The sequence below is a fragment of the Procambarus clarkii genome, chromosome 30 (genome assembly GCF_040958095.1).
Source record: "Procambarus clarkii isolate CNS0578487 chromosome 30, FALCON_Pclarkii_2.0, whole genome shotgun sequence".
Taxonomy (NCBI): domain Eukaryota; kingdom Metazoa; phylum Arthropoda; class Malacostraca; order Decapoda; family Cambaridae; genus Procambarus; species Procambarus clarkii.
The window spans coordinates 19,703,013-19,727,359 of NC_091179.1; the positions used below are offsets into that span (position 1 = coordinate 19,703,013).

The following is a 24,347-nucleotide window of genomic DNA, read 5'->3' on the forward strand; positions in this document are numbered from 1 at the left end:
TCCCCACTGTTCATATTTCTGAACTGTGTAAGAAAAGACAATAATGTGAGAAATTTAGTTTAAATCATTGAAAATACTAGCATGCTTCAAGTATCCTCTTCTGTCTTCCTTGAACTGTTAAATTTGGCTTTGCAGATCTTAGGTTTATCTTCATACTGTGAGTTATGCTGCATTCTTCTAAAGCCTTATTTATTGGTGGGAAGAAGTGCTTGTGTTGACTCAGTTCTCCTCCTCATGCAATGCCTGCCTACCCATTATTGTTCTGTTTACTTTTTGTTTTGTGAGTGAGAGTTATTGATGAATTTATTGTCAGTGTTACCTTGCATGTTGAACTTGACCTGAAGAACAACATGTTCTTCAGGTTTCTAGCGAGAAATACTGTGGTTATGGAACTATTCTTGAAATCTTGAAGGATGCAACTGCCCTCCGTAAAGTCTTGAGGGATGCAACTGTAACATTGGCTAGAATTTTTCTAATTTAACCTGTAGCCCTTACATTGAGCCTGAGGCAAAATAAATATGGTGCTCTTATAATTAATATTTTGAACCTGCAATGAACTTGAGTGAAGCAACATGAGTAGAGGTAGCCAGTTCTGGTGATATACAGTATATGATATACTATAACAATTACACACTTCAGGCTTAAAGGTACTGCAGCTCCTATTACCTTGAAAAATTATATACAATGCAAGTTGTGAAGTATTTAGGACTAAGGTGGAGAGGTGACAGGTGAGTGGACAGCGCTTCGGATTTGTAGTCCTGTGGTTCCGGATTTGATCCCCGGTGGAGGCGGAAACAATGAGCAGAGTTTCTTTCATCCTGATGCCCTTGTTACCTAGTAGTAAATAGGTACCTGGAAGTTAAACAGCTGCTACGGGCTGCTTCCTGGGGGTGTGTAACAAAAAGGAGGCCTGGTCGAGGACCGGGCTGCGGGGACGCTAAGCTCCGAAATCATTTCGAGATAACCTCAAGATAGGAAGCAAAAACTAAATGTCTCTGAATGAATGTATCACTGTAACAGAGGGGCATAGACTTCTATTTTCTTTCTAATCAGTAACAGATGATGATCTTCATTCTTTGCAGGCGATGAGTCACAATAATGTGGCTGAAGTATGTTGACCAGACCACACACTAGAAGGTGAAGGGACGACGACGTTTCGGTCCGTCCTGGACCATTCACAAGTCGATTGTGACTTGAGAATGGTCCAGGACGGACCGAAACATCGTCGTCCCTTCACCTTCTAGTGTGTGGTCTGGTCAACTTATTCATTCTTTGATCCTGGCAAGGCATTGGTTATTCATTGTATGTATAGTAATGAAAAATAATACAACAATCTTATAAATTAGCTCTATAAAGTAAGTATAAGCTTGTCATTGGAGAGGTTAAATATCTTAACTGATTTATTTGTTAAATAATAACAAATATCATTGTACCCTAATTGGATATTTTGGTATTATTTTTTTTTATTTTTTATTGGTATCTTAGAATAGAGCATGTACAGGATCAGATCTTTTATATACTGTATACAAAAGTTGAATTGATATATTATTATTTCAGGCAAACACACCAGGAGTTGGTGGAAGTTCTCTCACCCTGCAGGAGCTGCAGCAGTGGATTACATCTTGCCGGTCCTTCTTAAAGACTAACATGGGCTCATTCTTGCTCAAATCTGGCCGAGATGATTCTTTACTGCTCGGTGATCTGCACATTGTGGTGTCTAGTCTACACGGTCTCACTAGTTCTGCAAGTAAGGCCCATATTATTTGTTAAAATGAGCTAGTACTTCTTAAATGTCTTATCCTGTTTATTGGCAAGTGAAATATTAGCTTGCCATAGCTTACACTCTGGTGGCACCAAGCCTTGTGAAGTGCACCAGGACTCACTCACACTGACCAACTGGGAACCAGGAACAAAATCAGGATATCTCTGTAAGGCAAGGTTAGCTTGAGGATCAGAAATCAACCTAAAGCAAGAAAAAACTCAACAGAAAGGTAGGTGAAACAAAAATTACCGCTGAAATAAGGCAAACTGCTGCTGGAAGAAAGAAATTCTGATGCAGACAATCCAATTGATCATTGTTGTGGACAAACAACATGCCCATCAGCCACCAGGTGGTGCCGCATGTCACACGGTGTCCTTGTCAGCCTCGACCCTCACTCACTTGCCTGGTGTAATCAAATCATCATCAGTCTAATTTTCAGAATGGTTCAGTACAAACTCTTGGGAGATACCACACATCTTCAGCATTCACCAACAACAATATAACACTCAAGGTGGCCAGTTCCTACACTCACAAGATGCTTCAGCTTCGACACAGAGCAGACAGCTGGACTCCAGCTGCATCTAGCTTCCATGCTATTGTCCTGCACCAAGCTCTTCAACTCCGCCTGCATTCAGAGCGCCATACTCTACGCGCTCACCCTGTATGTGAGCTCTCTACCCCCGGCCTCACTCAGCTCTCTGCCCTGCTCCTGGCTTCATCTTAACTTCTATCACACTTCACTACATTGCCAACAAATCGACATGCTGTAACCAAGACTATACTAAATAAATATAAAAAACACTAAACTCTGTGTCTAATCAAACAAATATTTACTGTACACGTAAACATATGTTACACATTCAACACTACTGTATTTTTACTTCAGTACTGTAACTTCAATATTTTCTAATCATTTTCTAATAATTTGTTGTTTTTTATATTACAGATATGTACGTGTGTTTTGAAGTAGACTCATACGGGCACTTTTTCCGTAAAGCTAAAACAAAGATCACTGAAGGTGTAGAGCCTCACTGGAATCAAGATTTCATCATTGAGCTTGAAGGTTCACAAACTCTCCGTATTCTGTGTTATGAGGATCATCCAAAGCTGGGAACACAACTGAGGGGGAAGACTCACCTGGAGGTTGGTTTGATATTTTTCATTTGCTTTGTCATATAAAGTATCAGTCATAGTTAAATCCAATAACTACATTATTCCTGAGAATAACCTTTGCTACAACATGTCTATACAGTCACTACAGACTATAAATAGACAAATAATAACACATTAGTCTTTCTAAAGTTCATGACTAAAGTATCAATTAAATGCACTCGGTAATAGTTAAGGTATGAGAAAGACAGAAAGAAATATTACCCGTTTTAGTCACTATAGAAATATATAGCTCATCTTACTTGATATATAAAATCATTGACTACAAATTCTATAGTATATTTCTGTTGAAAAAATATCATGATTAAGTTACAAATCATAATTTGCATGGTTTATTATTTTGTTTACTTACTGATGATGTTTCCCTGGTGCAATAGTGCTGGCTAGGTGTATCATGAGGCAGGGAATGTTTAAATTACAATATGAATATAATTAATGTTCTTACAGCTTTCACGATCTTGGTTGAATAGCACTTTAACCGAGCGACGTGTGAGCCTGCAGGATCTGGTGTTAGTTGTAATCCTCAAGTTTTTGCCCCCTGAGGCAACACTTAGAAGAGTGCCCACTGGCAAGTCCTCGGGCCTCTTTGGTGCCAACATTGCTGTTGTCTGCAGGTAAGTTATCAATAAGGTATTGTACTATAGTTATTATGGGTTTGTTGGAAATCTCATGTAATTGAAACTTTACATTTCTAGTTACTCATCAGTTGCCATGATACAGTAATATTAAAACAATTATAAATTTAGCAAGCTTCTTTGCAGACACCAAATTCAGTTATGATTAACACATTTATCTCCTTTAATAGTGTATTAATTTTTAATGTAATTCTCAATCAAATGTAAGTTTTGCTTAGCAAAAAACAATTAGATGTTACTGCTTACATTAACTACTACCTCCAACCTACCTGTCACTCAAGGATGAAGTTATGTGTGTCGGCAGATATTGGGTTTACTTCTGTATTTGGTTTAATTTTAAACAATATTGGTCAGAGGTGAGAGGATACTTCAATAGTGTAGTCTGTTTTTGTTACGTAGAAATAAATTACTATGTAAATATTGACGGTTGTGCATAATGTCTTTGTTTTTCTCTTTAGACGAGAGAAAAGAAGTGTTCCGTTTATTGTAACTCGGTGTGTTCGAGAAGTTGAGAGACGAGGAATGCAAGAGGTTGGAATTTATCGAGTGTCTGGCCTAGCATCTGATATAACAAAACTCAAGAAATCTTTTGAGTCAAGTAAGTTTCCTCTAATTTATTTCTTTAATGTAATACATAACAAAGTGAAGATTTTTCATGCTTAGTTAATTTTACTGAATTGTGTTTTCTTTCAAATTCATTTGCTCCCTAAGATAAGTACCTATTGTCATTACATCATAAGCATGGACAATATTGCAGGACATTATTCTGGCTTCAGTGCCACACAAATCTTTTAAAATGTCCCTACAGGGTCATTTAAAGTGTTATGGAGGCAAAGCTCAATCCAGCCCAGACTGATAAAAAAAGGCACAGGACAGTCATAAAGACTTAAAGCCCTGTACATATACTGTAGTACAGTATATGCATGCAAACAACCAAAGGGAAAACAAAATTTGCAAAATACTTTTGTCCTTTATGACATCTTCAGGATGACGAGATAGAAACCACGTATTGACACAAACTAGAGTCAAGAATAAGGACATTTGTTAAAAAATGCAATCAGACAGTTTAAGAGTTCTTACATTCTTGTACAGCCACTAGCACGCGTAGCGTTTGGGGCAAGTCCTTAATCCTATGTTCCCCGGAATACGACCTGCCAAATCGTTTAACAACCCGGTACCCATTTTACTGTTGGGTTAACACAGGGGTTACAGTTAAGGATTGACGCCCAGTAAATTCTCCCTGGCCACGATATAAACCCAGGACAAAGCGCTCACGAAATGCCAGACGAGTGTCTTAACCACTACACCATGGGGACAGCTAATAAGGTCAGGTGTTAATATATGCCATAGTTTGTCACATATATATATAAGCTAACATAATTTATTAATTTGCAGCTTAGTACTTTTTGCGTTCAGTCATTTAAAGCATTATGCAGTTAACAATGCTCCTTAGGAGTGCTGCTCAATTTTGGTTACAGCCTGTTTGAACCTATGCATTGTTTCCAGCTCTGTAGGGTATTACCCTTTTGGGTCCTTCGTTTGGAGTTGGTATGTACAGTAGTTGATAAGGTGCTGCACACTGTGTGGGCAGCCTATTCTCCCAAGCTTTCCCAAGATCACTAAACTGTTGTATTAAATTGCCCAAACCTAACCTACCTGAGGACCCATGGGCAGAAAATGAGACATTACATAAATTTTGCAAGCCACTGTCATTTTTAGTACCTCAGTTTTTGGCCTTGGGGAAATTATATGTAAAAATGCAATACATTAATCAGGAGAACTGGTTGGTGTGGGGCTGTTGTGGCCTTTAGGGCTTTGAGCACTACACTTTCCACCTTGAACACACTCACCTTCCTCACATATTGGTGGGAGTTGTGGCATTTCGCTCTGTTCAGTGGGGTACTTCCTCGTTCCTTCCACTTAGTTACACACCAGTCCTACCCCCTGCAGACTTCACTTCTCCAGTACTCCTGGACTTCATTTCCAATGCCCTGACTGGAGTGTGGTGTATGATTCACCAGGTGGTGTCGACTCATTTATGGCTCATTTTGTTGGACCTCCAAGATGTGTATTGCCATCTTTGGTGCTGATTTTTTAGATCAAACTTAATAAAGGACTTTTACAGTCTTTTTAAAAGCAAACAATGCAGCCTATTTAGATTATGTAACTAGGCAAATGTTTCATGATGTTGAAGTTGTTTTAACATTACTTATACTTCTTGATTGCTTTGAAGTAAAAAAATTTTAAAACGGTATACTTTAAATGTTTTCAGATCCCTATGAAGCAGAACAGCTTGTCAAAGAAGTGGATATTCATTCTGTGACGGGACTGCTAAAGCTTTTCCTGCGGGAACTTCCTGAAGCACTCTATACGAGTGAATTATACCCACGATTTTTCGAGGCCTATAGTGCTACAGATACAGAATACAGGAAGACCACATTGCTCAAACTCTTTTCATCGCTCCCTCAATTAAATCAGTCTATTATAGCATATCTCCTAGAACATTTAGTCAAGTAAGTACAGTACAGTTTTATGTTTTTCTTGAGTTTATATACAGTATATTTTGCAGATTTCATGCTGCAAGAGGTTTTCCAAGCACACATCCATCACACTGTTTAGGGTCTATTGTAATCCTTATTCTGTAATGATGCAAAAGAATTATAGGCAGAAGAAGAACAGCTGGAAATATCAATTCCTCAGACAAATTTAGTACGGAGAGCAAAGTTCAACAATTATGTAAGATCCAAGCAATATGGAAATCCTTGATTCTCCATTTTCTCCAAACATGAATTAGTAATAAATGGATTCATTATTCAGTAATTTGTTTTGGGTCTTACTACCCTACTTAATTCTGTTTGGAATGAAGTATGAATTTGCTACTGTGTATGCTGTATACTGTAGTACTCTATATGGAAATAATGATCTTATTATCAGTCAATAGCTAAGATGTTTATTTTTCTCTTGATGCAGTTACTTTCGCTTACAGAATTCATGAAATGGAGCATCTAAACAAAATGTCACTGCACAACTTGGCAACAGTATTTGGTCCTACACTCTTGCGACCTGGAGCTAAGGCTGGCAATCCATCTCCAGCAGAAAAGTTGGCAGCGGGCACTGTTGATGTCATGGCTCAGGCAGGAATTCTCCACTTCTTCCTCACACGCCGTGCAAATGGCGAACCGATACAGGTTGTTAGTCAGTGAATAATTTATAGTGTTGTATATGGTTCTATATAAGACTGAGCGGTGTTCATGTCGTGCTGTTTTGTAGTACTGTCACCTTTTAAGTCCAAAGGTTGGAGAAAATATCTTATATATGGGAAATAATATATACATTGTGTATTTATTTGACTGCTGCATCCAGTGTTGTATTACATTTTTTTTACATCCAGTGTTGTATTACATTTTTTTTACATCCAGTGTTGTATTACATTTTTTTTACATCCAGTGTTGTATTACATTTTTTTTACATCCAGTGTTGTATTACATTTTTTACTTCAAATACACTAATGAATACATGAGAGAATTATTAGATGTGCACAACCCTTATTTCTCAAATTTGAAGAGAATTATTTTTTCATAGACACCCAGAAAGTGTGATCTCATTGTATAGCACATGAAAACTTAGATTATATTATATATATTGTAGAAGACTAGAACTTCATGTTACATTGTTCTGAGTATATGCCAAAATCTGTTTCATTCAGCTATTACAAAGAGATTAGTTGTACCTCCCAGAACAATTTTATTGTTTCTTTTCATCTATGTTAGGTCACAGGATAGGTAATCAAAAAGGTGTGATTGTGTTTGTTAACAAGCCTTAGTAAATTTGAATGTTGTACTGTATTAGGAAGCTGTGTCAAGAGAACAACTCGCAGCCGAGTATGTCAGCAAATGACTTTGTGTTGAGTAAACAAAGTTGCCTCGTCTCAAAACTTAGCTATCTAGGTCATAATATATTATAAAAGTTGATGATGGCATTTAAAGCTTTCAAGCTAAACATTTTAGCAAATGGAGTTAGTCTGTGTTTGCTCATATCAGTTGATGCAGTATTAAGCTTATTCATGTATCATATTATGATACAATCCTTCGTCAAGTTTACACATCTTAAAGTTTTTCAGTGATATTGAATGTGGAATTGTTTCTGTTGTCTATCTTCATACTTTAATCATGATTAATAACTTTTAGTTAATATAGTTGTAGTCACTGTGCAGACAGTTTGTATTTTTCAGTGAACATGTATTATAAATTGACTTATTATACATTGTTAAACATACAGTACATTAAATTTGTTATATAACAAACATATTGCATTCAATTTGAATGGAGACTTTTATCAAGATATACTAACATTTATTCCGAATAAGATGTTAAAAATAAAAAAATATAAAACTTTAATGGTAAGATAAACCTTGGGTTTATCTTTCCATTGCAATACATCATGTTGCTAAATAGATAAATTAACTATCAGTACTGTATCTGTTTGAATACAAAATGCATCACACAATACAGTAGTCTGCCGATGGCTCATTGTGTTCACATTGAACTTATAAAAGTTAAGCTGAATTTTCTCTTTCATGAAGGGGATAAATGAGAAGATAGGCATGCATGTACACAGTATTGATTTAAAATCATATGATCTACATAATTGAGCCAAGACATGCAATTAATATGAAAACTTTCTGCCTTATTCATAAAATTTATTCAGATTACTTATTGTGTATATGCCTTACACAGGAATAAGTGCAACATATCCTTCAAAAATGATAAACCTGTAGCACTGTGGAGTACATGTACTGTACTAAATGTTGACTGTGGCACATGAAAATTATACATTTTGTACTATTGATATATATATTGTAAATGACCTGAGAAAGAAGGTAATAACCTAGTCTCTCTTAGGTTTTGTAAAGTACATACAGTATATCTACTACATTAGGCCTAAGATTGTATATACTGTATTAGGCCTAGTATTGGTTATGCTTGGCCTAGTATGGCTTATATTTTGCCAAAGACAGCTTATGCTAGGTTACTGGTTAAATTGTTGAATTTTATTGGGTTCCCATTAGAATATAAATGTAGTAGTACAAAATGTGAACTGTTTGGTATAGTCTGCACAGTTGCTATATGTCATTAATATCATTTGTAATAGAATACACGTGATGCCTGAGTACCTCGGTGGCATGACATAGAGGACTGACATGCACCGGTGCCCACCCAACCACTCAACCTCCCACAGTAATAGCTCATTAAATATAAACATTGAAATATTAAGGTATCAGCTGGTTGGCAAAAATACTTTCCATTGTTGCTAAGTTCAAGAAAGGAACCCAAAAATAGCCTTACTTGTATTCATATTATTCTATTTACCTGTGTATGTATCACGTTGCCTTTATCTGCGGTCAAAAGTTTTTGGAAAATGCAGAGTCTTCCTCAAGAATTTAGGAATTCAAAAGATTGTTTGCTGATAAATATTCCAGAAATATTTGCTGATAAACTTGTATATTAAATTGGATTTAATTCAAATGAACAAGTAATTGCTGCATGCTGCTGCCAAAGCTGTAAATGTATGAGAACGCTGTACTTTACTTAGTAGTTAAATATTACATAACTACAAAAACAAAAAATGAAATACTGGTAATATAAAAATTAGGTAAAGGAAAATTATCCATGTGAGAACTGGAAATTGGTAATTGTTAAGGAGTGCATTGTGAGTGAGTGAGTGATTCACCACTTGTGAGGTGAAGAACACTTTCAATTAGCAAAAAAAATATTTCTGCAACAAAATCTTTCATGAGGCAATTGAGGTCATCCAATCTTATTTCATTTATGAATTTTTATGCTTTTATAAATGTATCTTTAACTAAATTTAATAGTTGAGGTGTTACCTAAACTTATTAATGTCTTCTTAATTATTATGCATTAATCGTCAGTTTTAATGCCTCAGCAAATTGACTGAATGAATAATTATTGAGAGACAATGGAATAGATACACAATACATGTCACAATATCCATTATACCAGAAAATGTTTTCTGTCTAACACACATTATATGTGTAGTATACATATAATTCTTTCAGCTATAACTGATGCAGCAGCTAGAGAAAGTTGGTTAATGAAGATTTTTTTTAATAATTTTCCATCAACAGCATCTTTTTTGTTTTTTGTTTTGTTTTTAGATTAACCCAGTCATGGTCTCGTTGCATTAAGTTCATGACTGTTGTTGCATAATTGATACTCTCACCACTTTTGTGGCTTGGGGTGTCTCTTATCTTATCAATATATTGATAGACATAAAAGGAATAAGAACTCTCTTTCCATTACTGTTTGCACAATAAGATTTTGTAAATACTGCTCCTTCTTTTAGGTTCAAAATTTAAAGTGTAGTGTAAATGTTATGAATAAGTCAAGTTCTGTTATTCCTCGACCATTCCTCAGCATTTTGTCTCCAGTAATTGTATTCTTTGTTGCTGAACTGCTGTCTTAGTGTTTCATTCCTTCTGTGTAACAAAGGTACACTACTTTTGTTACAGCTCAGTTGTCAGGGGGAGCCCGACAGCTGAGTGGACAACGCTTCGGATTCGTAGTCCTGAGGTTCCAGGTTCAAACCTTGGTGGAGTCGGAGACAAATAGGCAAAAAGTTTCTTTCACCCTGATGCGTCTGTTCACCTAACAGTAAATAGGTACCTGGGAGTTAAGACAGATGCTACCGGCTGCTTCCTTGGGGTGTTTGTAACAAAAAGGAGGCCTGGTCGAGGACCGGGCCGCGGGGACGCTAAGCCCCGAAATCATCTCAAGATAACCTCAAGATACTTTAAATGTCAGTTTTCAATGGGAATGTTGCCATAATTAGATTTTCTAACATAATTTCATTAATGTAATAATTTTAAGCCATCATTACTGTGATACATTTTAGTTGTATAATAAAGCTGTTTTTTATTTAGTTGAGTATTTTTAAATGAAGATTTTTTTCTTGCTTGTACAGTATACTCTTTAAATTCTCTCTTCCTTTTCATTTTGAGTGATCATTACCAGTAAATGTATATTTTATACAGATTTTTTAATGATTATTAAATCAGTATCTTACTCTCAGGCAAATTTGTCAGAGGAATTGTACAAAACAGGAAACTGGTGATCACTTTGGCCTTTGCGATTTTTTTTTATAATATTGTGGTGTGTGAAACAGAAAATTTTTCTACAGCATATTTGAGTATCCCTGTGAACCACCCTATGCTGGGTGAACTCTAACAACAGTGCTCTTCATGAACTACAATGTGTTCATAACCTCTTTTGCCTTTGTATTAGTCGATAAAAAAGGAATCGATGTCTTTGGATAACAAGTGAGGCCTTTTTGAAATATACAGACATGCACAGTTGTGTATGGTGCAGAGTACGTTCTACCCAGGTAAGAATTCCTAATATTTTTTAATAAACTAAATATATTTAAAAATATGTTTGTATTTTTCACAGTACACTTTGATGAAACATGTAATTCATTTTGGCTCCAGCATTACAGTACAGTACAGGTAATTATAACCGAAGCCTGTACACACTGCTCAGAAAATTAATGGTGCAGTTACTTTCCGCTGTGAGAGGAAAGGTCACTTCTAGACCTCAAAATACAGGTTTGCAGTCTTGAGTGAAGTGGAGCATCTTGATGGCCTTCTTAAATACTCTTGCTCGCTCATGATCAAGAATTGTGAGAAAATGATGTTATATGCTTGTGTAGTTGTAGATATTTGTATATATATATATTTGTACATTGTGCTTATTTTGTACATTGGAAGTCAGGATACTCTTGTTTAAATGTATCAGTGAAGACATGTTATATTTTAGGTTAGTTTATATTATAACCTCAGCAGAGAATATCTAATCTTAAAACTCTGAAAGATAGATTCCTCTTGAATACAGGAAAAGTTAAGATGTTCTGGAAACACAGTTGTAATTGTGAAGCAATTATAAGTTACATTATAGACATTGATCATAATTTTACATCTCCCATGAATAGTTGGCTCATGTATGTCTGCCAGGTAACTGAATAATGTTCTAATGCCAATTCATTGTCCGATTCTAATGCAGTATTAGGTAAATATTTAATATTTTAAACTAATTGAAATGTATTGCTGTCAGTATTTAAATAGTCACTTTATATTAATTAAACAATTTGTAAATGTTTTCATAATTTGCAGATACTCAAACTGTAAATGTGTGTTTTATGCTCTCAGAATGTTACTTGATCAACTAATATGTGTCTGTCGAGTAGTTCTTACACCAGCAGCAGTCTCAATAAATTTACCTAATTACTCCCAATATTACACATGAATTAATGATTCTTTTCTGTTTTTCTCAACTGACAGTTGATATGTTCAGTAAGACTAATAGCTCTTTTAAAGTCATCAGTTACCTACTAGCTAAAGAAAGTCAAAAGACATCTGCTACAATTGCCTTCTTATTTTCCATATTACATTTCCAATTCCAATGTATTAATATTCAACATGATAAATATGTGTGTATGTATGTATCCATATATTCATGTGAATGCATTGTTTATGTATATTCAGTAAACCCCATTAATACAAGGAGTTAATTTCTGGAGTCTGCTCTTATTAGTTCACATTATGTATTGTAACGACAAACTCATACTGTAGGCTCGCAATATATGTACAGTATCTATTGCCGTGTTGAAAACAATAAAGTAATAAATAATGCAGGACTCGAGTGTAATCTGTCATGGATAGACAAGACATCTGGTGAGAGGAAAGATACTGAAAGTTGCTTTCATTAACCTCTTGCTTACTCTTGTCTCTTAAAGTATGTGCCTTCAGGTTTCACACATCTGCCTGTACACATGTTAAATGATGTGTACATTAATACTACCATCCAGCCTTACTGCATCTTGCTTGCAGTCTGCAGTACAACCTGCATTGTACATAAGTTCTGAACTGTGCACTACAGCAATTTTGTAAAAGCTTCACTATATACATATTGTACTGTATTTATAATATTTACTGTATTATACAGTATTATAATTTTAACATTATTTAAAATTTCCCTTAATTTATCCTAATTATCTTTTTTGCCCATTCACTGAAAACATATGTGCGTGGAGTTCATATATTGGGAAAATATGATTTTAATTTGTATACCATACTATAGCAATTTATATATAATTTGGGTTATACTGTACATGCATAGGCATGCAAATGACTATATCTGTATACTTTCATACATACATATATCCATATACTTCCATACATACATATATCCATATAAGTGTGCTTCTCAATAGGCCAGTGTGTATCTAAAATATAATATGATCATTATCTGTGGTACTTTAATTGTGCCGCTGATATTTCTCTGGTCAATACATCCACACAGTAGAAGTTGGGAAACACAGTAGTGGACCAGAAACTGTATTTTTGCATCTATTGTATACAGAGTTGTATTTGTACTTAAAAAAAATATGTAGAAGTATTGACTAAGAATTTTTTTACCCTTAGTGATTATATAAAACAAATTGAACCTAGAAATTTTTTTGTTTTAAAGATAAATTGATATTAACCCATTGAGATACAATACAGCACTGCAATAGTTGGGTACTGCAACACAATACAATACAGTGCTGTAACAACATAGTATGGTAACAATATGAAAATCAGTAGGAGTCATGAGGAGGATTCAAACCCTCACACTTGGTATTCCCAAGTGTTCGGGTGATTTCATAATAAAGCACTGCAACATTATATACTTCAATATTATGCAATACAATACTGGAAGACTTAATGCAGTTAAATTTGGTACTACAGTACATTACTGTATTGTATTGCAGCAGTACATTATAATGTAAGGCCTAAATGAGCCACATAATATGAAAAATATTGTTAAAGTGATGCATAACATCTAGCTGCTTCCAAAAGTTAGTTTGAATTGTGTCCTGGAAATGGACTATGTAAAGTTGAGTGGAACCAATTACAGTACAGTACTGCAGGAATTTGTCAAGTATCCATGCAGTCATATATTGGCTATAGCCACAAGAATAATCAATCCAGTCTGGAATGATTACCAGAGAGAGGTCAGTTTACAGCAATTTTAAGCCCCACCGAGCTCTCTTCTGGCATCACTTGTGAATAACAAATAAGGGCTCTCCTTAACTGGAATGGGCTGCATGGCTACCCGTACTGACTGTCACAAGGTGGCAGAACCACACAGCCAGAGCTACTGACTTTAGCCAGCCCACACAGTACTTGAGAGTAAGAAGTACAACAAAACTGCTAAACTAACAACTGCCTTTCAGAAATTTAAATAAAGCATACGTTTAATTCTGGTAGGAAGATCATTGTACAGTAATTGATTGAAGTAAAAAAAAAATATTGGTGTAACAAGTCGATGCAGTTGTTGGATTGGAATAAAGTTAAAAAAAAAAATTAGGTTAAAATTTTAAATATAATTTTGGTACCATAGATGTGCTTAAAAAGGTGTTTTATATTTTTTACACCAATACAAATCATATACACTAGCAACAAATAGCAAAATTTTGGTATTACAGTACTATTTTTTTTTTTGCTTCAGATGCTCAGGCTTGAACTGTAAGCATGTCAAATGAATAAAGAAACAAAAACATTATCCTGCAACACAAAAACATGTCTGTGTTGCAGGATGATGCCCGAAGGAAGCAAAGCATACACACAGAAAAAGATGAATTGGAAGGCATGAGCATCATTGCAGCCCCCAATACTGATAAGGCTCAACAAGAGTAGAAAGTGATGTGGGCCACACTGATGACACAAGCTAAAACTCTTGGGATGGTATCGTTCAGCAAAGATGTGATTGGTCCTCCAGAAGCATCAAGCTCTAATCTTAAAGATTACAAAAAAATGCAGTGAATGTGATGAATATTCTTTGGAATAACAAGGAATAGACCTTGGGATGAGGTCTAGCTAGGTTATTTTCTTGCTCGAGGATTTTCATGGTGTCTTTCTATGAGGATGTGTATAGAATAAGCTATGGTGCCATGAAGAACTACATATTGAACTCGCTGCATACACATACTTTCATTGATTTCTTTAATGACTAAACAGAAGAGGACAAGGGCAAGGGGATCACCTTCATTAGAGCTGCTCTCTCCAAAAGAAACTTTGAATTTCCACATATACATAAGTAATTCTTTGGTTGCATTCACATAGATAATCTGGTAGGAAGATTATTGTACAGTAATTGATTGAAGTAAAAAAAAAATATTGGTGTAACAAGTCGATGCATCTAGTGGCAGAGTTGATGTGTAAGGGAACACTGCCGGTATTGCAGATACCTAATATTCCTTTGTATGTATGTATATATGTATATATACTAAAAACCATATATATCGTGGTTCATATAGGCCTATGGTTGGAGGAAAGGCCTAGTTTAGAGCCGCGACCACGTGCGCATATGTTATGGGGCGCGGGTCGGCCCCCTGGCGGCGCGCGGGGGAAGCCGGCCACACGCCATCATCTGCCAGTCAGCTGTTGGAGAGTGTCGGGTGGAGATGTGTTCTTGAGTTTCTCGTTCCCACCTCCAGTGTTTTGATCACTGAATTATAAACATGGAGTTTAAGAACGGGGTGTTCAACGCAGCGAGGGACGGTAACCTGCGCAGGTTGAAGGTAAGGCAGACTGCTGCTCAGGCTTGCCCCTACACAGGGATATTAAGGGGTTATTATAGCAGTGGGGCCTTGCCATGACCCACGCTGCCCTCCTCACTCACTCCGTTATGTATTATTTATATGTACACGAAGGCACAATGGTTTTAGTACACATCTTTGGGCATTGATAGGTACATGAAGGCGACGCCACTAGCACGCGTTAGTAGTAGAAGATCGGGGAACCATAGGCAAGTATGGTTAAGATAATTAGGAGAGAAATTGACAAGGGGTGACTACTGAAACCTTTGTAACAGCAGGTCTGGGTGAACTGTGGCAGGTCTGGGTGAACTGTGGCAGGTCTGGGTGAACTGTGGCAGGTCTGGGTGAACTGTGGCAGGTCTGGGTGAACTGTGGCAGGTCTGGATGAATCCTGGAAGGTCTGGATGAATCCTGGAAGGTCTGGGTGAATCCTGGAAGGTTTGGATGAATCCTGACAGGTCTGGGTGATCCCTTTGAAGGTTTGGATGAATCCTGGCAGGTCTGGGACGATGGTCTGGGTGCAGAACATTATTGAAGATGTGCTACACGGAACACCTGTAGCACACGTGCTACATGGACTGTTGTGTGTTACTACGGGCATGATACTTCACGTGATGAACAAAAAACACGTGCACCATAACGTAATACAGGTGCAACATAATATATGTATCATAATGTGCAACATATTATATGTACCGTAATACATGTGCAACATAATGTATGTACCATAATATATGTGCAACATAATGTATGTACCATAATACATGTGCAACATATTATATGTACCTTAATACATATGCAACATAATGTATGTACCATAATACATGTGCAACATAATGTATGTAGCATAATACATATGCAACATAATGTATGTAGCATAATACATATGCAACATAATGTATGTACCATAATACATGTGCAACATAATGTATACCATAATACATGTGCAACATAATGTATGTAGCATAATACATATGCAACATAATGTATGTACCATAATACATATGCAACATAATGTATGTACCATAATACATGTGCAACATAATGTATGTACCATAATACATGTGCAACATAATGTATGTACCATAATACATATGCAACATAATGTATGTACCATAATACATATGCAACATGATATATGTAACATAATATATGTAGCATAATACATGTACAACATAACAATAGATGTACAGTAAGGAACACTAATCAATTGATGTGGATGAGTTGATGTGGTGGGTGAAGAGCAGGTGGGGGTGTTGAGGGTGATGTGTTTGTTAGCAAGAAGACCAAGGAACGTGTTTATGAATCATCACAGTATGTGGATATTTGTGGCGATGTTTGGTTTCCTCAGTTTGAGGTTCATATTAGACACAGCATCTTTACCGTGTACACTTCCGTGAGGCAAGGCGTCATGGACCTACATTAGATAAGATAAAGGAGTATAAATAATTAAAGAAATTAAAGATATTCGCATTGGTTCTGTCGACATGTTGTTGTTGTTAAAGATTCGCTGCTTGGAACAAACAGTTCCAAGTAGCACGGGCTATGGTGAGTCCGTACTTCTGTCGACAATTTTATCTTGTTCTAGGGGGGGAGGGGAAGGTATGGGAAGCAATGTTACAGGGGTAAGGTCTACCATTGAGTCTACCTGGGGGTGGTTCTCCTGTCTGCCTTTGTCTTGGTTGACAGCCTCGCCAACCATACTGTTGCTTACCGCAGCTCGGAGTCCGATGATGCAACCACAGCCCACTTGATGAGATATCTATCGGGAGGTATTAATAAAGTTGCCTCACTCCAGTCTTATTTTTGCAACCTGCCATCCAAGGATGATAGTACTTATAGCTACTATGAATGCTAATACGAAATTCGGATTATGTCACAATGTGTCCACGTTTTGTACTATAGAAAACCCATATCTAAATTTACCTACACCTGGTATAGTACACATTACATGTACTCTTGTAGGCCTATTTAGGCCTAGATTAGTGTTATGGTTAGTCTGTTTCAGGTTTTGTTATGCCTCTTATAATTGCAGTAGTACAAAACTGCAACTTTTTGATACAGGAGTCCATATGTATATTCCATCCATAGTAACTATACTGTAGGTACTGTCATTTGTGGCAACCGGGTTATTATTGAGACTAAACAACGTTTAGACGGACGTACACAATCATAAAACACAATGTTGTTTAAGATTCAGCTACTAGAAACAAAAAGTTGCAAGTAGCACGGGCTATGGTGAGCCCGTAGTTAACTTACCTGGCACAGGAGCGGGGCTGTAATTTGATAAAATAAAACACAAGTGCCCAAGTTATTAAGAAATAAATACACCTCAACCTCCATCACCATATTAATACCGTCACACTCTTCCCCCAATACGCAGGGTGCAGTCGCGCCTCCACAGATCTCCAGTATCAGCTCTTGATACTGGTAATGGCTCAAAAGGGCCACCACTTACGGGCTATTCATGCCCGTGCCACCTCTTGGGTGGCTTAATCTTCATCAATCATCAATCCCCCAATACCTGCCTTCCCTACCTGTATCAACACCCACTGACCATTTGCCTATACTTACGAGCTATTCATGCCCGTGACACCTCTTGGGTGGCTTAATCTTTATCAATCATTTACCTATACAATCGCCTTAGTATGCACATGCACGCACCCCACCTAGAGTACGCAGGCGCGGCCTGGAGTCAGTCTAAAAAAGCTATAATGAAACCTGGAAAGGTATAGAGGATTACACTGAGGTTCATCCCAAAACTGGGATAAGGGTACTAAAAAATGCCGAATGACATAGACCTAACGATGATAGATATGAAGAGGTGGGGAAGGGGGTTATCTTGAGGTTATCTTGAGATGATTTCGGGGCTTTAGTGTCCCCGCGGCCCGGTCCTCGACCAGGCCTCCACCCCCAGGAAGCAGCCCGTGGCAGCTGACTAACTCCCAGGTACCTATTTACTGCTAGGTAACAGGGGCATTCAGGGTGAAAGAAACTTTGCCCATTTGCTTCTGTCTCGTGCCGGAATCGAACCCGCGCCACAGAATTACGAATCCTGCGCGCTATCCACCAGGCTACGAGGTCCCTCGTGGTCCCTCGAGGGGCACGATAGACATACAATACCTAGGACTTGAAGGAACTGACTGGGAAAAAAGTTAAGGTTTGCAATGCATAATAATTAGAACAAGAAGTTCTTGATGGAAGCTAGAAACAAATGAGCTACAGAGATGCCTGGTGATACTCCTTTGACGTAGTAGCATTAGTCTGGCATTTTATAGGTAGCTGTGATACGCACGTATGTCAGGAGTTGCTGTGGTAGGCCCTAGCAACATCCCGTCCTCAACAACAAAATGCAAAGTCTCGTTAATCCGTCCGCCAATCCCCAGTTTATGAATAAAAAACACTACACATCACAACTGATGATTTGTATACTTTTCTCGAACAATGCCTCGTTCACGTCCTCAGCTCGAACTGCACCTCTCTAAATGCTTCAGTCACTTACTGCAAATACCAAGAATTGCCAACAGAACCTAACCAAATCTACGCCTAACTATACAACACATTCTAGTATATAATAATAATAGTAATAATAATAATTATAATAATAATTGATTTGTGAGAATACAGTACTAATTTTTAATATTTACAGTGCGGTAAAATTTATGAATGGGTCTTTGGGGTTGACCGCCGTTTGGGTGAGCCTAGCCTCTTGACAGAGGGCTAACACCGACTGGAAGTGCCGGGTTCCAGAGCACGAACTCGATTTTGCATTCACATATCAGCCCGTCCTCATAAACAAAGTCCATTCCATGCACCCGTTTAACCCCCTGTGTGTGAATGAAAAAAGTTTACACACGACTCAGAACTGATGACGTCCGAACACTTCCGGAACAAGTGCTTTGCTGACGACAATAGTTCGAACCCCACAACGTTGTGAACAGCCCGTCCTCCAAACAAAGATCCAAAAGTGATTCCATGCACCCGCCAAACCCCCTGTTTATGAATGAAAAGCGGTTTACACACGACTCACAACTGCTGACGTTCGAACATATCCGGAACAAGTGTTTCACTGACGAATTTTGTTCGAATCACAACGCTATAAATGCTTCACCCACGTACTACAAATACAAATAATCGCCAACAGAACCTAAACACCTAACCTAACCTATGCCTATTTATGCACAATATGCTAATATATTATAATATTAATTTATACTTGAGAAAATTCCCGTTTTGAATGAACAGCATATTAAAATTTATGAATGCGTCTGTGGGGTTGACCGCTGGATGTAATGGACTTGAGTCGAGGACGGGTTGTTGTGAATGCTGAACCCGCGTACTACAAATACAAATAATCGCGAACAGAACCTAAATACCAATGCCTAAATATGCACAAACTACTAATATATATTAATATTAATTTATATTTGAGAAAATTTTTTGAATGAACAGCATGTTAAAATTTATGAATGCGTCTTTGGGATCGACCGTTGGATGGAATGGACTTGGTCTGAGGACGGGTTGTAGAAATAGCTTAGCACAAAACCACCTAGGCACCCACCCACCCACACTCAACAATTACAGGCCTACCACAACTAGCCACTCATTTTATACATAAACCCATTTTCAAATATAGGCCTATATAGAAAGACCAGTGGCATTTTGATAATATTCACAATGTTATTATGAGAGCCTGACAGCCTAGAGAGCAGAGATATTGAAACATTTTCTGTTATTTATAGATACTTTGAAAAGCGGGGTTACAGGGGGTACTGTAAAAGATGGCTGCTGGCCACGTTGTAACCTGGTCTAGAAATGAGTGTAACGACTCGAGGGCTGGCCGTTGTAGGCCCGTAGTTGTGTGTAAATGTGTCCCTTGAGCTGTGTCAGGGTGTGGCAAGGTTAATATATAAGGCCTTCGGGAAAGTACATTTATATTTTTTGCCCTGTGACTGCTGGCGGCGCTTGCCTTGTCATTGACGGTGTTCTTAAAGGAGAAAGTGTCTTGTCTACAGCTACACGTTATCAGAAATAAGATCGGTAGATCAGTAGTTATGTTTTGATGGTCGGTGTATTTTGTAAGTATTGATATTTAGCCTATTACACGCGTCCACCACAATTATTTGACTTAAATTTGAACGTCCAAATTATTTTGTCACCAAAAGTCTTGATCATTTTCTATATTTCTGTCAGCATGTTGTGCTGTATTTAGCCAACACCAACAAAGATTGTGACATACACATAAATCATGAGCAAAATCTCTTCAAATTCAAGGTCATCAAACTCATCAAAGATGGCATTAGAAAGTCAGTGTACAGTCATCGGTCATCAAACAACAATGTCGAACAGAATCAATTCAATTTCAGCTTTGCATTAGAATTGATGTAATTGTCAGTAGGAAAATATAAATTGTGAAATGATTCGTCCCTCACATGCGAGACCTTCCCTTCGTGAACATCCAGCTGTGCGTTTCACTTACAGGTCTGTGTCTCCACCCCTATCTTGGTGGCCATCGATATCTTCATAGCCTAACAGTTATCGCTATTAATGAACAAGCAAATACCATAAACGAATGCGACACGTCTGTCGTTCATTTCTAATAATGTCTTTGTCCATGTGAATTGTTTGTAGACAGTCTCAGCCTACATTGTGTTCATAGCCTATGTAGGACTACATTAATGTAGTTGTAGTCAATATATGCCCACATTAATGGATTCATAGGCTTATATTATGCCTATGGGTTTATATTATGTTCGTAATTTAAGGCTGTATTACTGTGTGGTACCGTGGAGCTAGCAGTTGTGCTCGTAGCCTAGGAAAAGCCCATGCTTTTGCTGCATTTGACCGCTAGCAGTCCAGCTATGACAGCTGCATAGACCAGGCAGTAACCAGTGAAGGCTGTGCCAGTGCCAGGTTGTGATAGGGCAACAACTAAGGAAATAGTTGACAGGTATTGCACAAAAACATAGACCCGTACTGTAGTTGACAGAGGTGCGTGGGCAGTTGACTGGTGAGCGTAGCAGCAACTCTGAACCGTCGGCCAAGATGTAAAGGAGTCCCACTTTGTTCTTAATTGTTGACAATAATAATAAAGAACAAATACCGAAGCTGAGCTCCCAGCTTTCCCTCACACGAGACATTGAGGTTAATAGTATATATGTAATCTCCCTCACTTGGGTTTGTTTCATTGTATCAGAATGAAACACTTGGTACTGGCACACTTGGGAAGGTTGGCAAGCCAAATACCATCAGGAATTAAAGTGAGCAACATTTTGAATAAACATTATATAAAGTAAAAAAAAATCTAGTTTTTCTACTTGAAAGATAACTTTCAAGTAGTAACATTAATAACAGCAGGAACAATTTCAGAGTATTTGGAAATGTAAAGTTTATTGTTCAGGTTTAAATGTTGTGTAGTTATGTAAGGTTGTTATAATTAGTTTGGTTTTGATTACAATATAGTGTCGTAGGGCAGCCTAACCCAACAATATAGTGTCGTGGGGCAGCCTAACCCAACAATATAGTGTCGTGGGGCAGCCTAACCCAACAATATAGTGTCGTGGGGCAGCCTAACCCAACCCCGGGATTGGAGGTTGCACCTTCATCACCTATTGACCTAGCTACTTTTACCAGTCATGCCAGCTGCACCATCACCAGGATTTGTACACCATCTTGCACAACAATGTGTCTACCTGCATAACAAACCAACCCGGAAACCTGTGCCCCAACCACCTTCATAAGAGGCAGGCAACCTGCACAAGATTCTGGCCTCCTGTGTAGTTGCACAGGATTGGTTACTTCATGCCAATCTAGTCGCCTCTGCAACAACCACGTTTACAACAATCTGATCAGCTGTGTAACTACACTACTGCCAGCTGTGCCACTGACAACAGCCGGCTGCACCTTGACCTATATCGAGTCCCCATGACCTGGCCACATGTGCTGTGATTCATCCACTGTACCTATCTTGTAGCCATGTTTGTGTACTCTGCCAGTTGTGGTCACGGTGAACACTGGTGGTAAGGGTGTGATTATAGGGTCCAGCTCTCCCCACCCCCTGAGGCTGCCAGGCAGTGTGACGGAGCTAGCAGCTGGCCAGGTGTTAGGGGGGGGGGCGGTTGGTATGTCAGGCTGCTGCCTTCTATTGCTTTTCAAGTCATCCAAATTTCTCTTGCATAGCTCCCTGCTTCCCCCTCCATTACCTACCTCCATCCCAGCTCTCCCTACCCCATATTACAATCTTCCCTACCCCTTATTCCAACCCTCCCTACCCCTTATTCCAACCCTCCCTACCCCTTATTCCAACCCTCCCTACCCCTTATTCCAACCCTCCCTACCCCTTATTCCAACCCTTCCTACCGCCATCTCTTCCCTCCCTTGTACCCCCCTGTATCAACATCAACTTTGTATAATAAAATTGTTTTTTTAACGAATATAGTCTGAACAGAATTAACAGTTCCTGAACAAGGAGAGAACATTGCACTGAGGAACACTTTGTGACGGACGATGTTTGGGAAGCGATACCCCCTTGTTGTAATAAAGTAATTGGGAGACAGTCAATGTAGAGGAAGGCCCTTGTAAATAAATGCCCGGTTGACAGTCTTGGGGGTGGTTGGTCCACACGGCCGCCCTCTGCGAACACAGCATACAGCTTGAGTTCAAACCTGAACACTGTTGTAAAGCTGCAGAACTCTGTTTTTACATCGTGTTTGTGTGGGAAGACACTCATAAAACAATTGGTGTTTACAGGACCGTCTCAGGCCTGAGAGTAACTAATGGCATCCACCTGTTGGGGGGGGGGGGGGTCGAGGCCTGTATATACCCTGAGAAGAATTCTTTTTTTTTTATTATTTTCTACCACAGACATGGCCACACATTTACAATGCTAACCAGCATATATACATTTTCTTCTGTCCTCCATGGACAGGGTTAGAGAAGTGTTAAACATATAGTTCAAAGAAGAATTCTTACAAGATCGGCAGGCACGAACCATGTTGCATGTTGGGATAATGTTCATGTGGGAGTTCCATGCTTCGGCAGCATACTTCTGAGTGGGAACTCATAGATTGTATATATCTTAGCATTTGGATGGCTCTTTTGTGTAAATGCCTGAAGCTCTTAGTATGCTGGCCAGCTTGGCATAGGTTATGCTGTCGAAGGCGGTGACCTAACATTTGGGGATAACCCGTGTCTACCCCAAAGCCTTTCTCCTTTTCTGATTTCCCACTTAGCTGTGTGTACCTGGTGCGGTTACATATCTGGACGTAGTTCATTCAAGTTCATTGTCGTATTTGTTCTTGACGTTGTATTGCAATGCTCCGTAGGCTACGAGTGTTTCATATATTTGGTTCTGGCTTATTTGTCATTCCAATTTTCGCCAATGTCTTGTTTACCTTCAACGGTTGTCTGTACCTGTCTGTTTCGTCTGTTCTCAATATTTTCTGTGTAGTGATTATGGCCCTTCTGGTCCTTCCATAGAGATGTTACATTGAGCTCTCTTGGCCTGTCTTCGTAGCTTAGACCTCTCAGTTCGAGCCCCGGCTTCATAGTTTTAAATTTGTTTCCAGCTTCATTAGATGCCGATTTTCATTAAAGCTGTGCATGGAGTCGGTTTTCACCATACCTGGAACATACCTGGAGAGGGTTTTGGGAGTTCTACTTCCCAAGGCCAGGCTCGACTTGTGATAACTTGGTCCAACAGGCTGTTGCTTGGAGCGGCCCGCAGACCCACATATCCACCACCACTTCACTTCTTGGTTTATTCTAATTGTTCGCTACTCTGACCCTGAAAATATCCTTCCTAATGTGTGTGTGGCTCATTTGTGTGGCTCTCCAACATACCTGGAGAGAGGGTGTGTGTGTGTGTGTGTGTGTGTGTGTGTGTGTGTGTGTGTGTGTGTGTGTGAGCATGAACTATGGCCGGACTAAGAGTCTGGCATCAGCGTCTCGTCAAGTGATAGCCTCTTTTAGATGAGTATATCAATGTTTATATCTGCGACGGAGTGCAGGTATTGTTTGTGTTTGCCTTGGACCTTTGTACTGTTTGTTGATGGTGCACATTAAGTTGTCTGGGAATGAGATCATGTATTGCTATGTGCATGACTTCAACATAGTTGCTTCTA

The 24,347-nt window shown here is 38.4% G+C and overlaps 2 protein-coding genes across 7 annotated transcripts in view; both read left to right on the top strand.

Moving 5' to 3' along the window:
- The window catches only part of LOC123765425 (active breakpoint cluster region-related protein), a 102,175-nt gene extending 91,668 nt beyond the window's left edge, over positions 1–10,507 (top strand). For all 5 annotated transcript variants that reach the window (XM_045753971.2, XM_045753973.2, XM_045753972.2 and 2 more), the window contains 6 exons: positions 1,558–1,747; positions 2,709–2,905; positions 3,380–3,546; positions 4,026–4,165; positions 5,840–6,080; positions 6,554–10,507. In XM_045753971.2, coding sequence (XP_045609927.1) covers positions 1,558–1,747; positions 2,709–2,905; positions 3,380–3,546; positions 4,026–4,165; positions 5,840–6,080; positions 6,554–6,770 — 1,152 coding nt within the window. In that variant the 3' untranslated portion in view covers positions 6,771–10,507. The remainder of the gene's footprint in view (positions 1–1,557; positions 1,748–2,708; positions 2,906–3,379; positions 3,547–4,025; positions 4,166–5,839; positions 6,081–6,553) is intronic.
- A 4,541-nt stretch (positions 10,508–15,048) lies between these two features.
- Positions 15,049–24,347, top strand: part of LOC123765426 (protein fem-1 homolog C) — a 103,588-nt gene continuing 94,289 nt past the window's right edge. For both annotated transcript variants that reach the window (XM_069334014.1, XM_045753976.2), the window contains exon 1: positions 15,049–15,207. In XM_069334014.1, the coding sequence (XP_069190115.1) occupies positions 15,148–15,207 (60 nt within the window). In that variant the 5' untranslated portion in view covers positions 15,049–15,147. The remainder of the gene's footprint in view (positions 15,208–24,347) is intronic.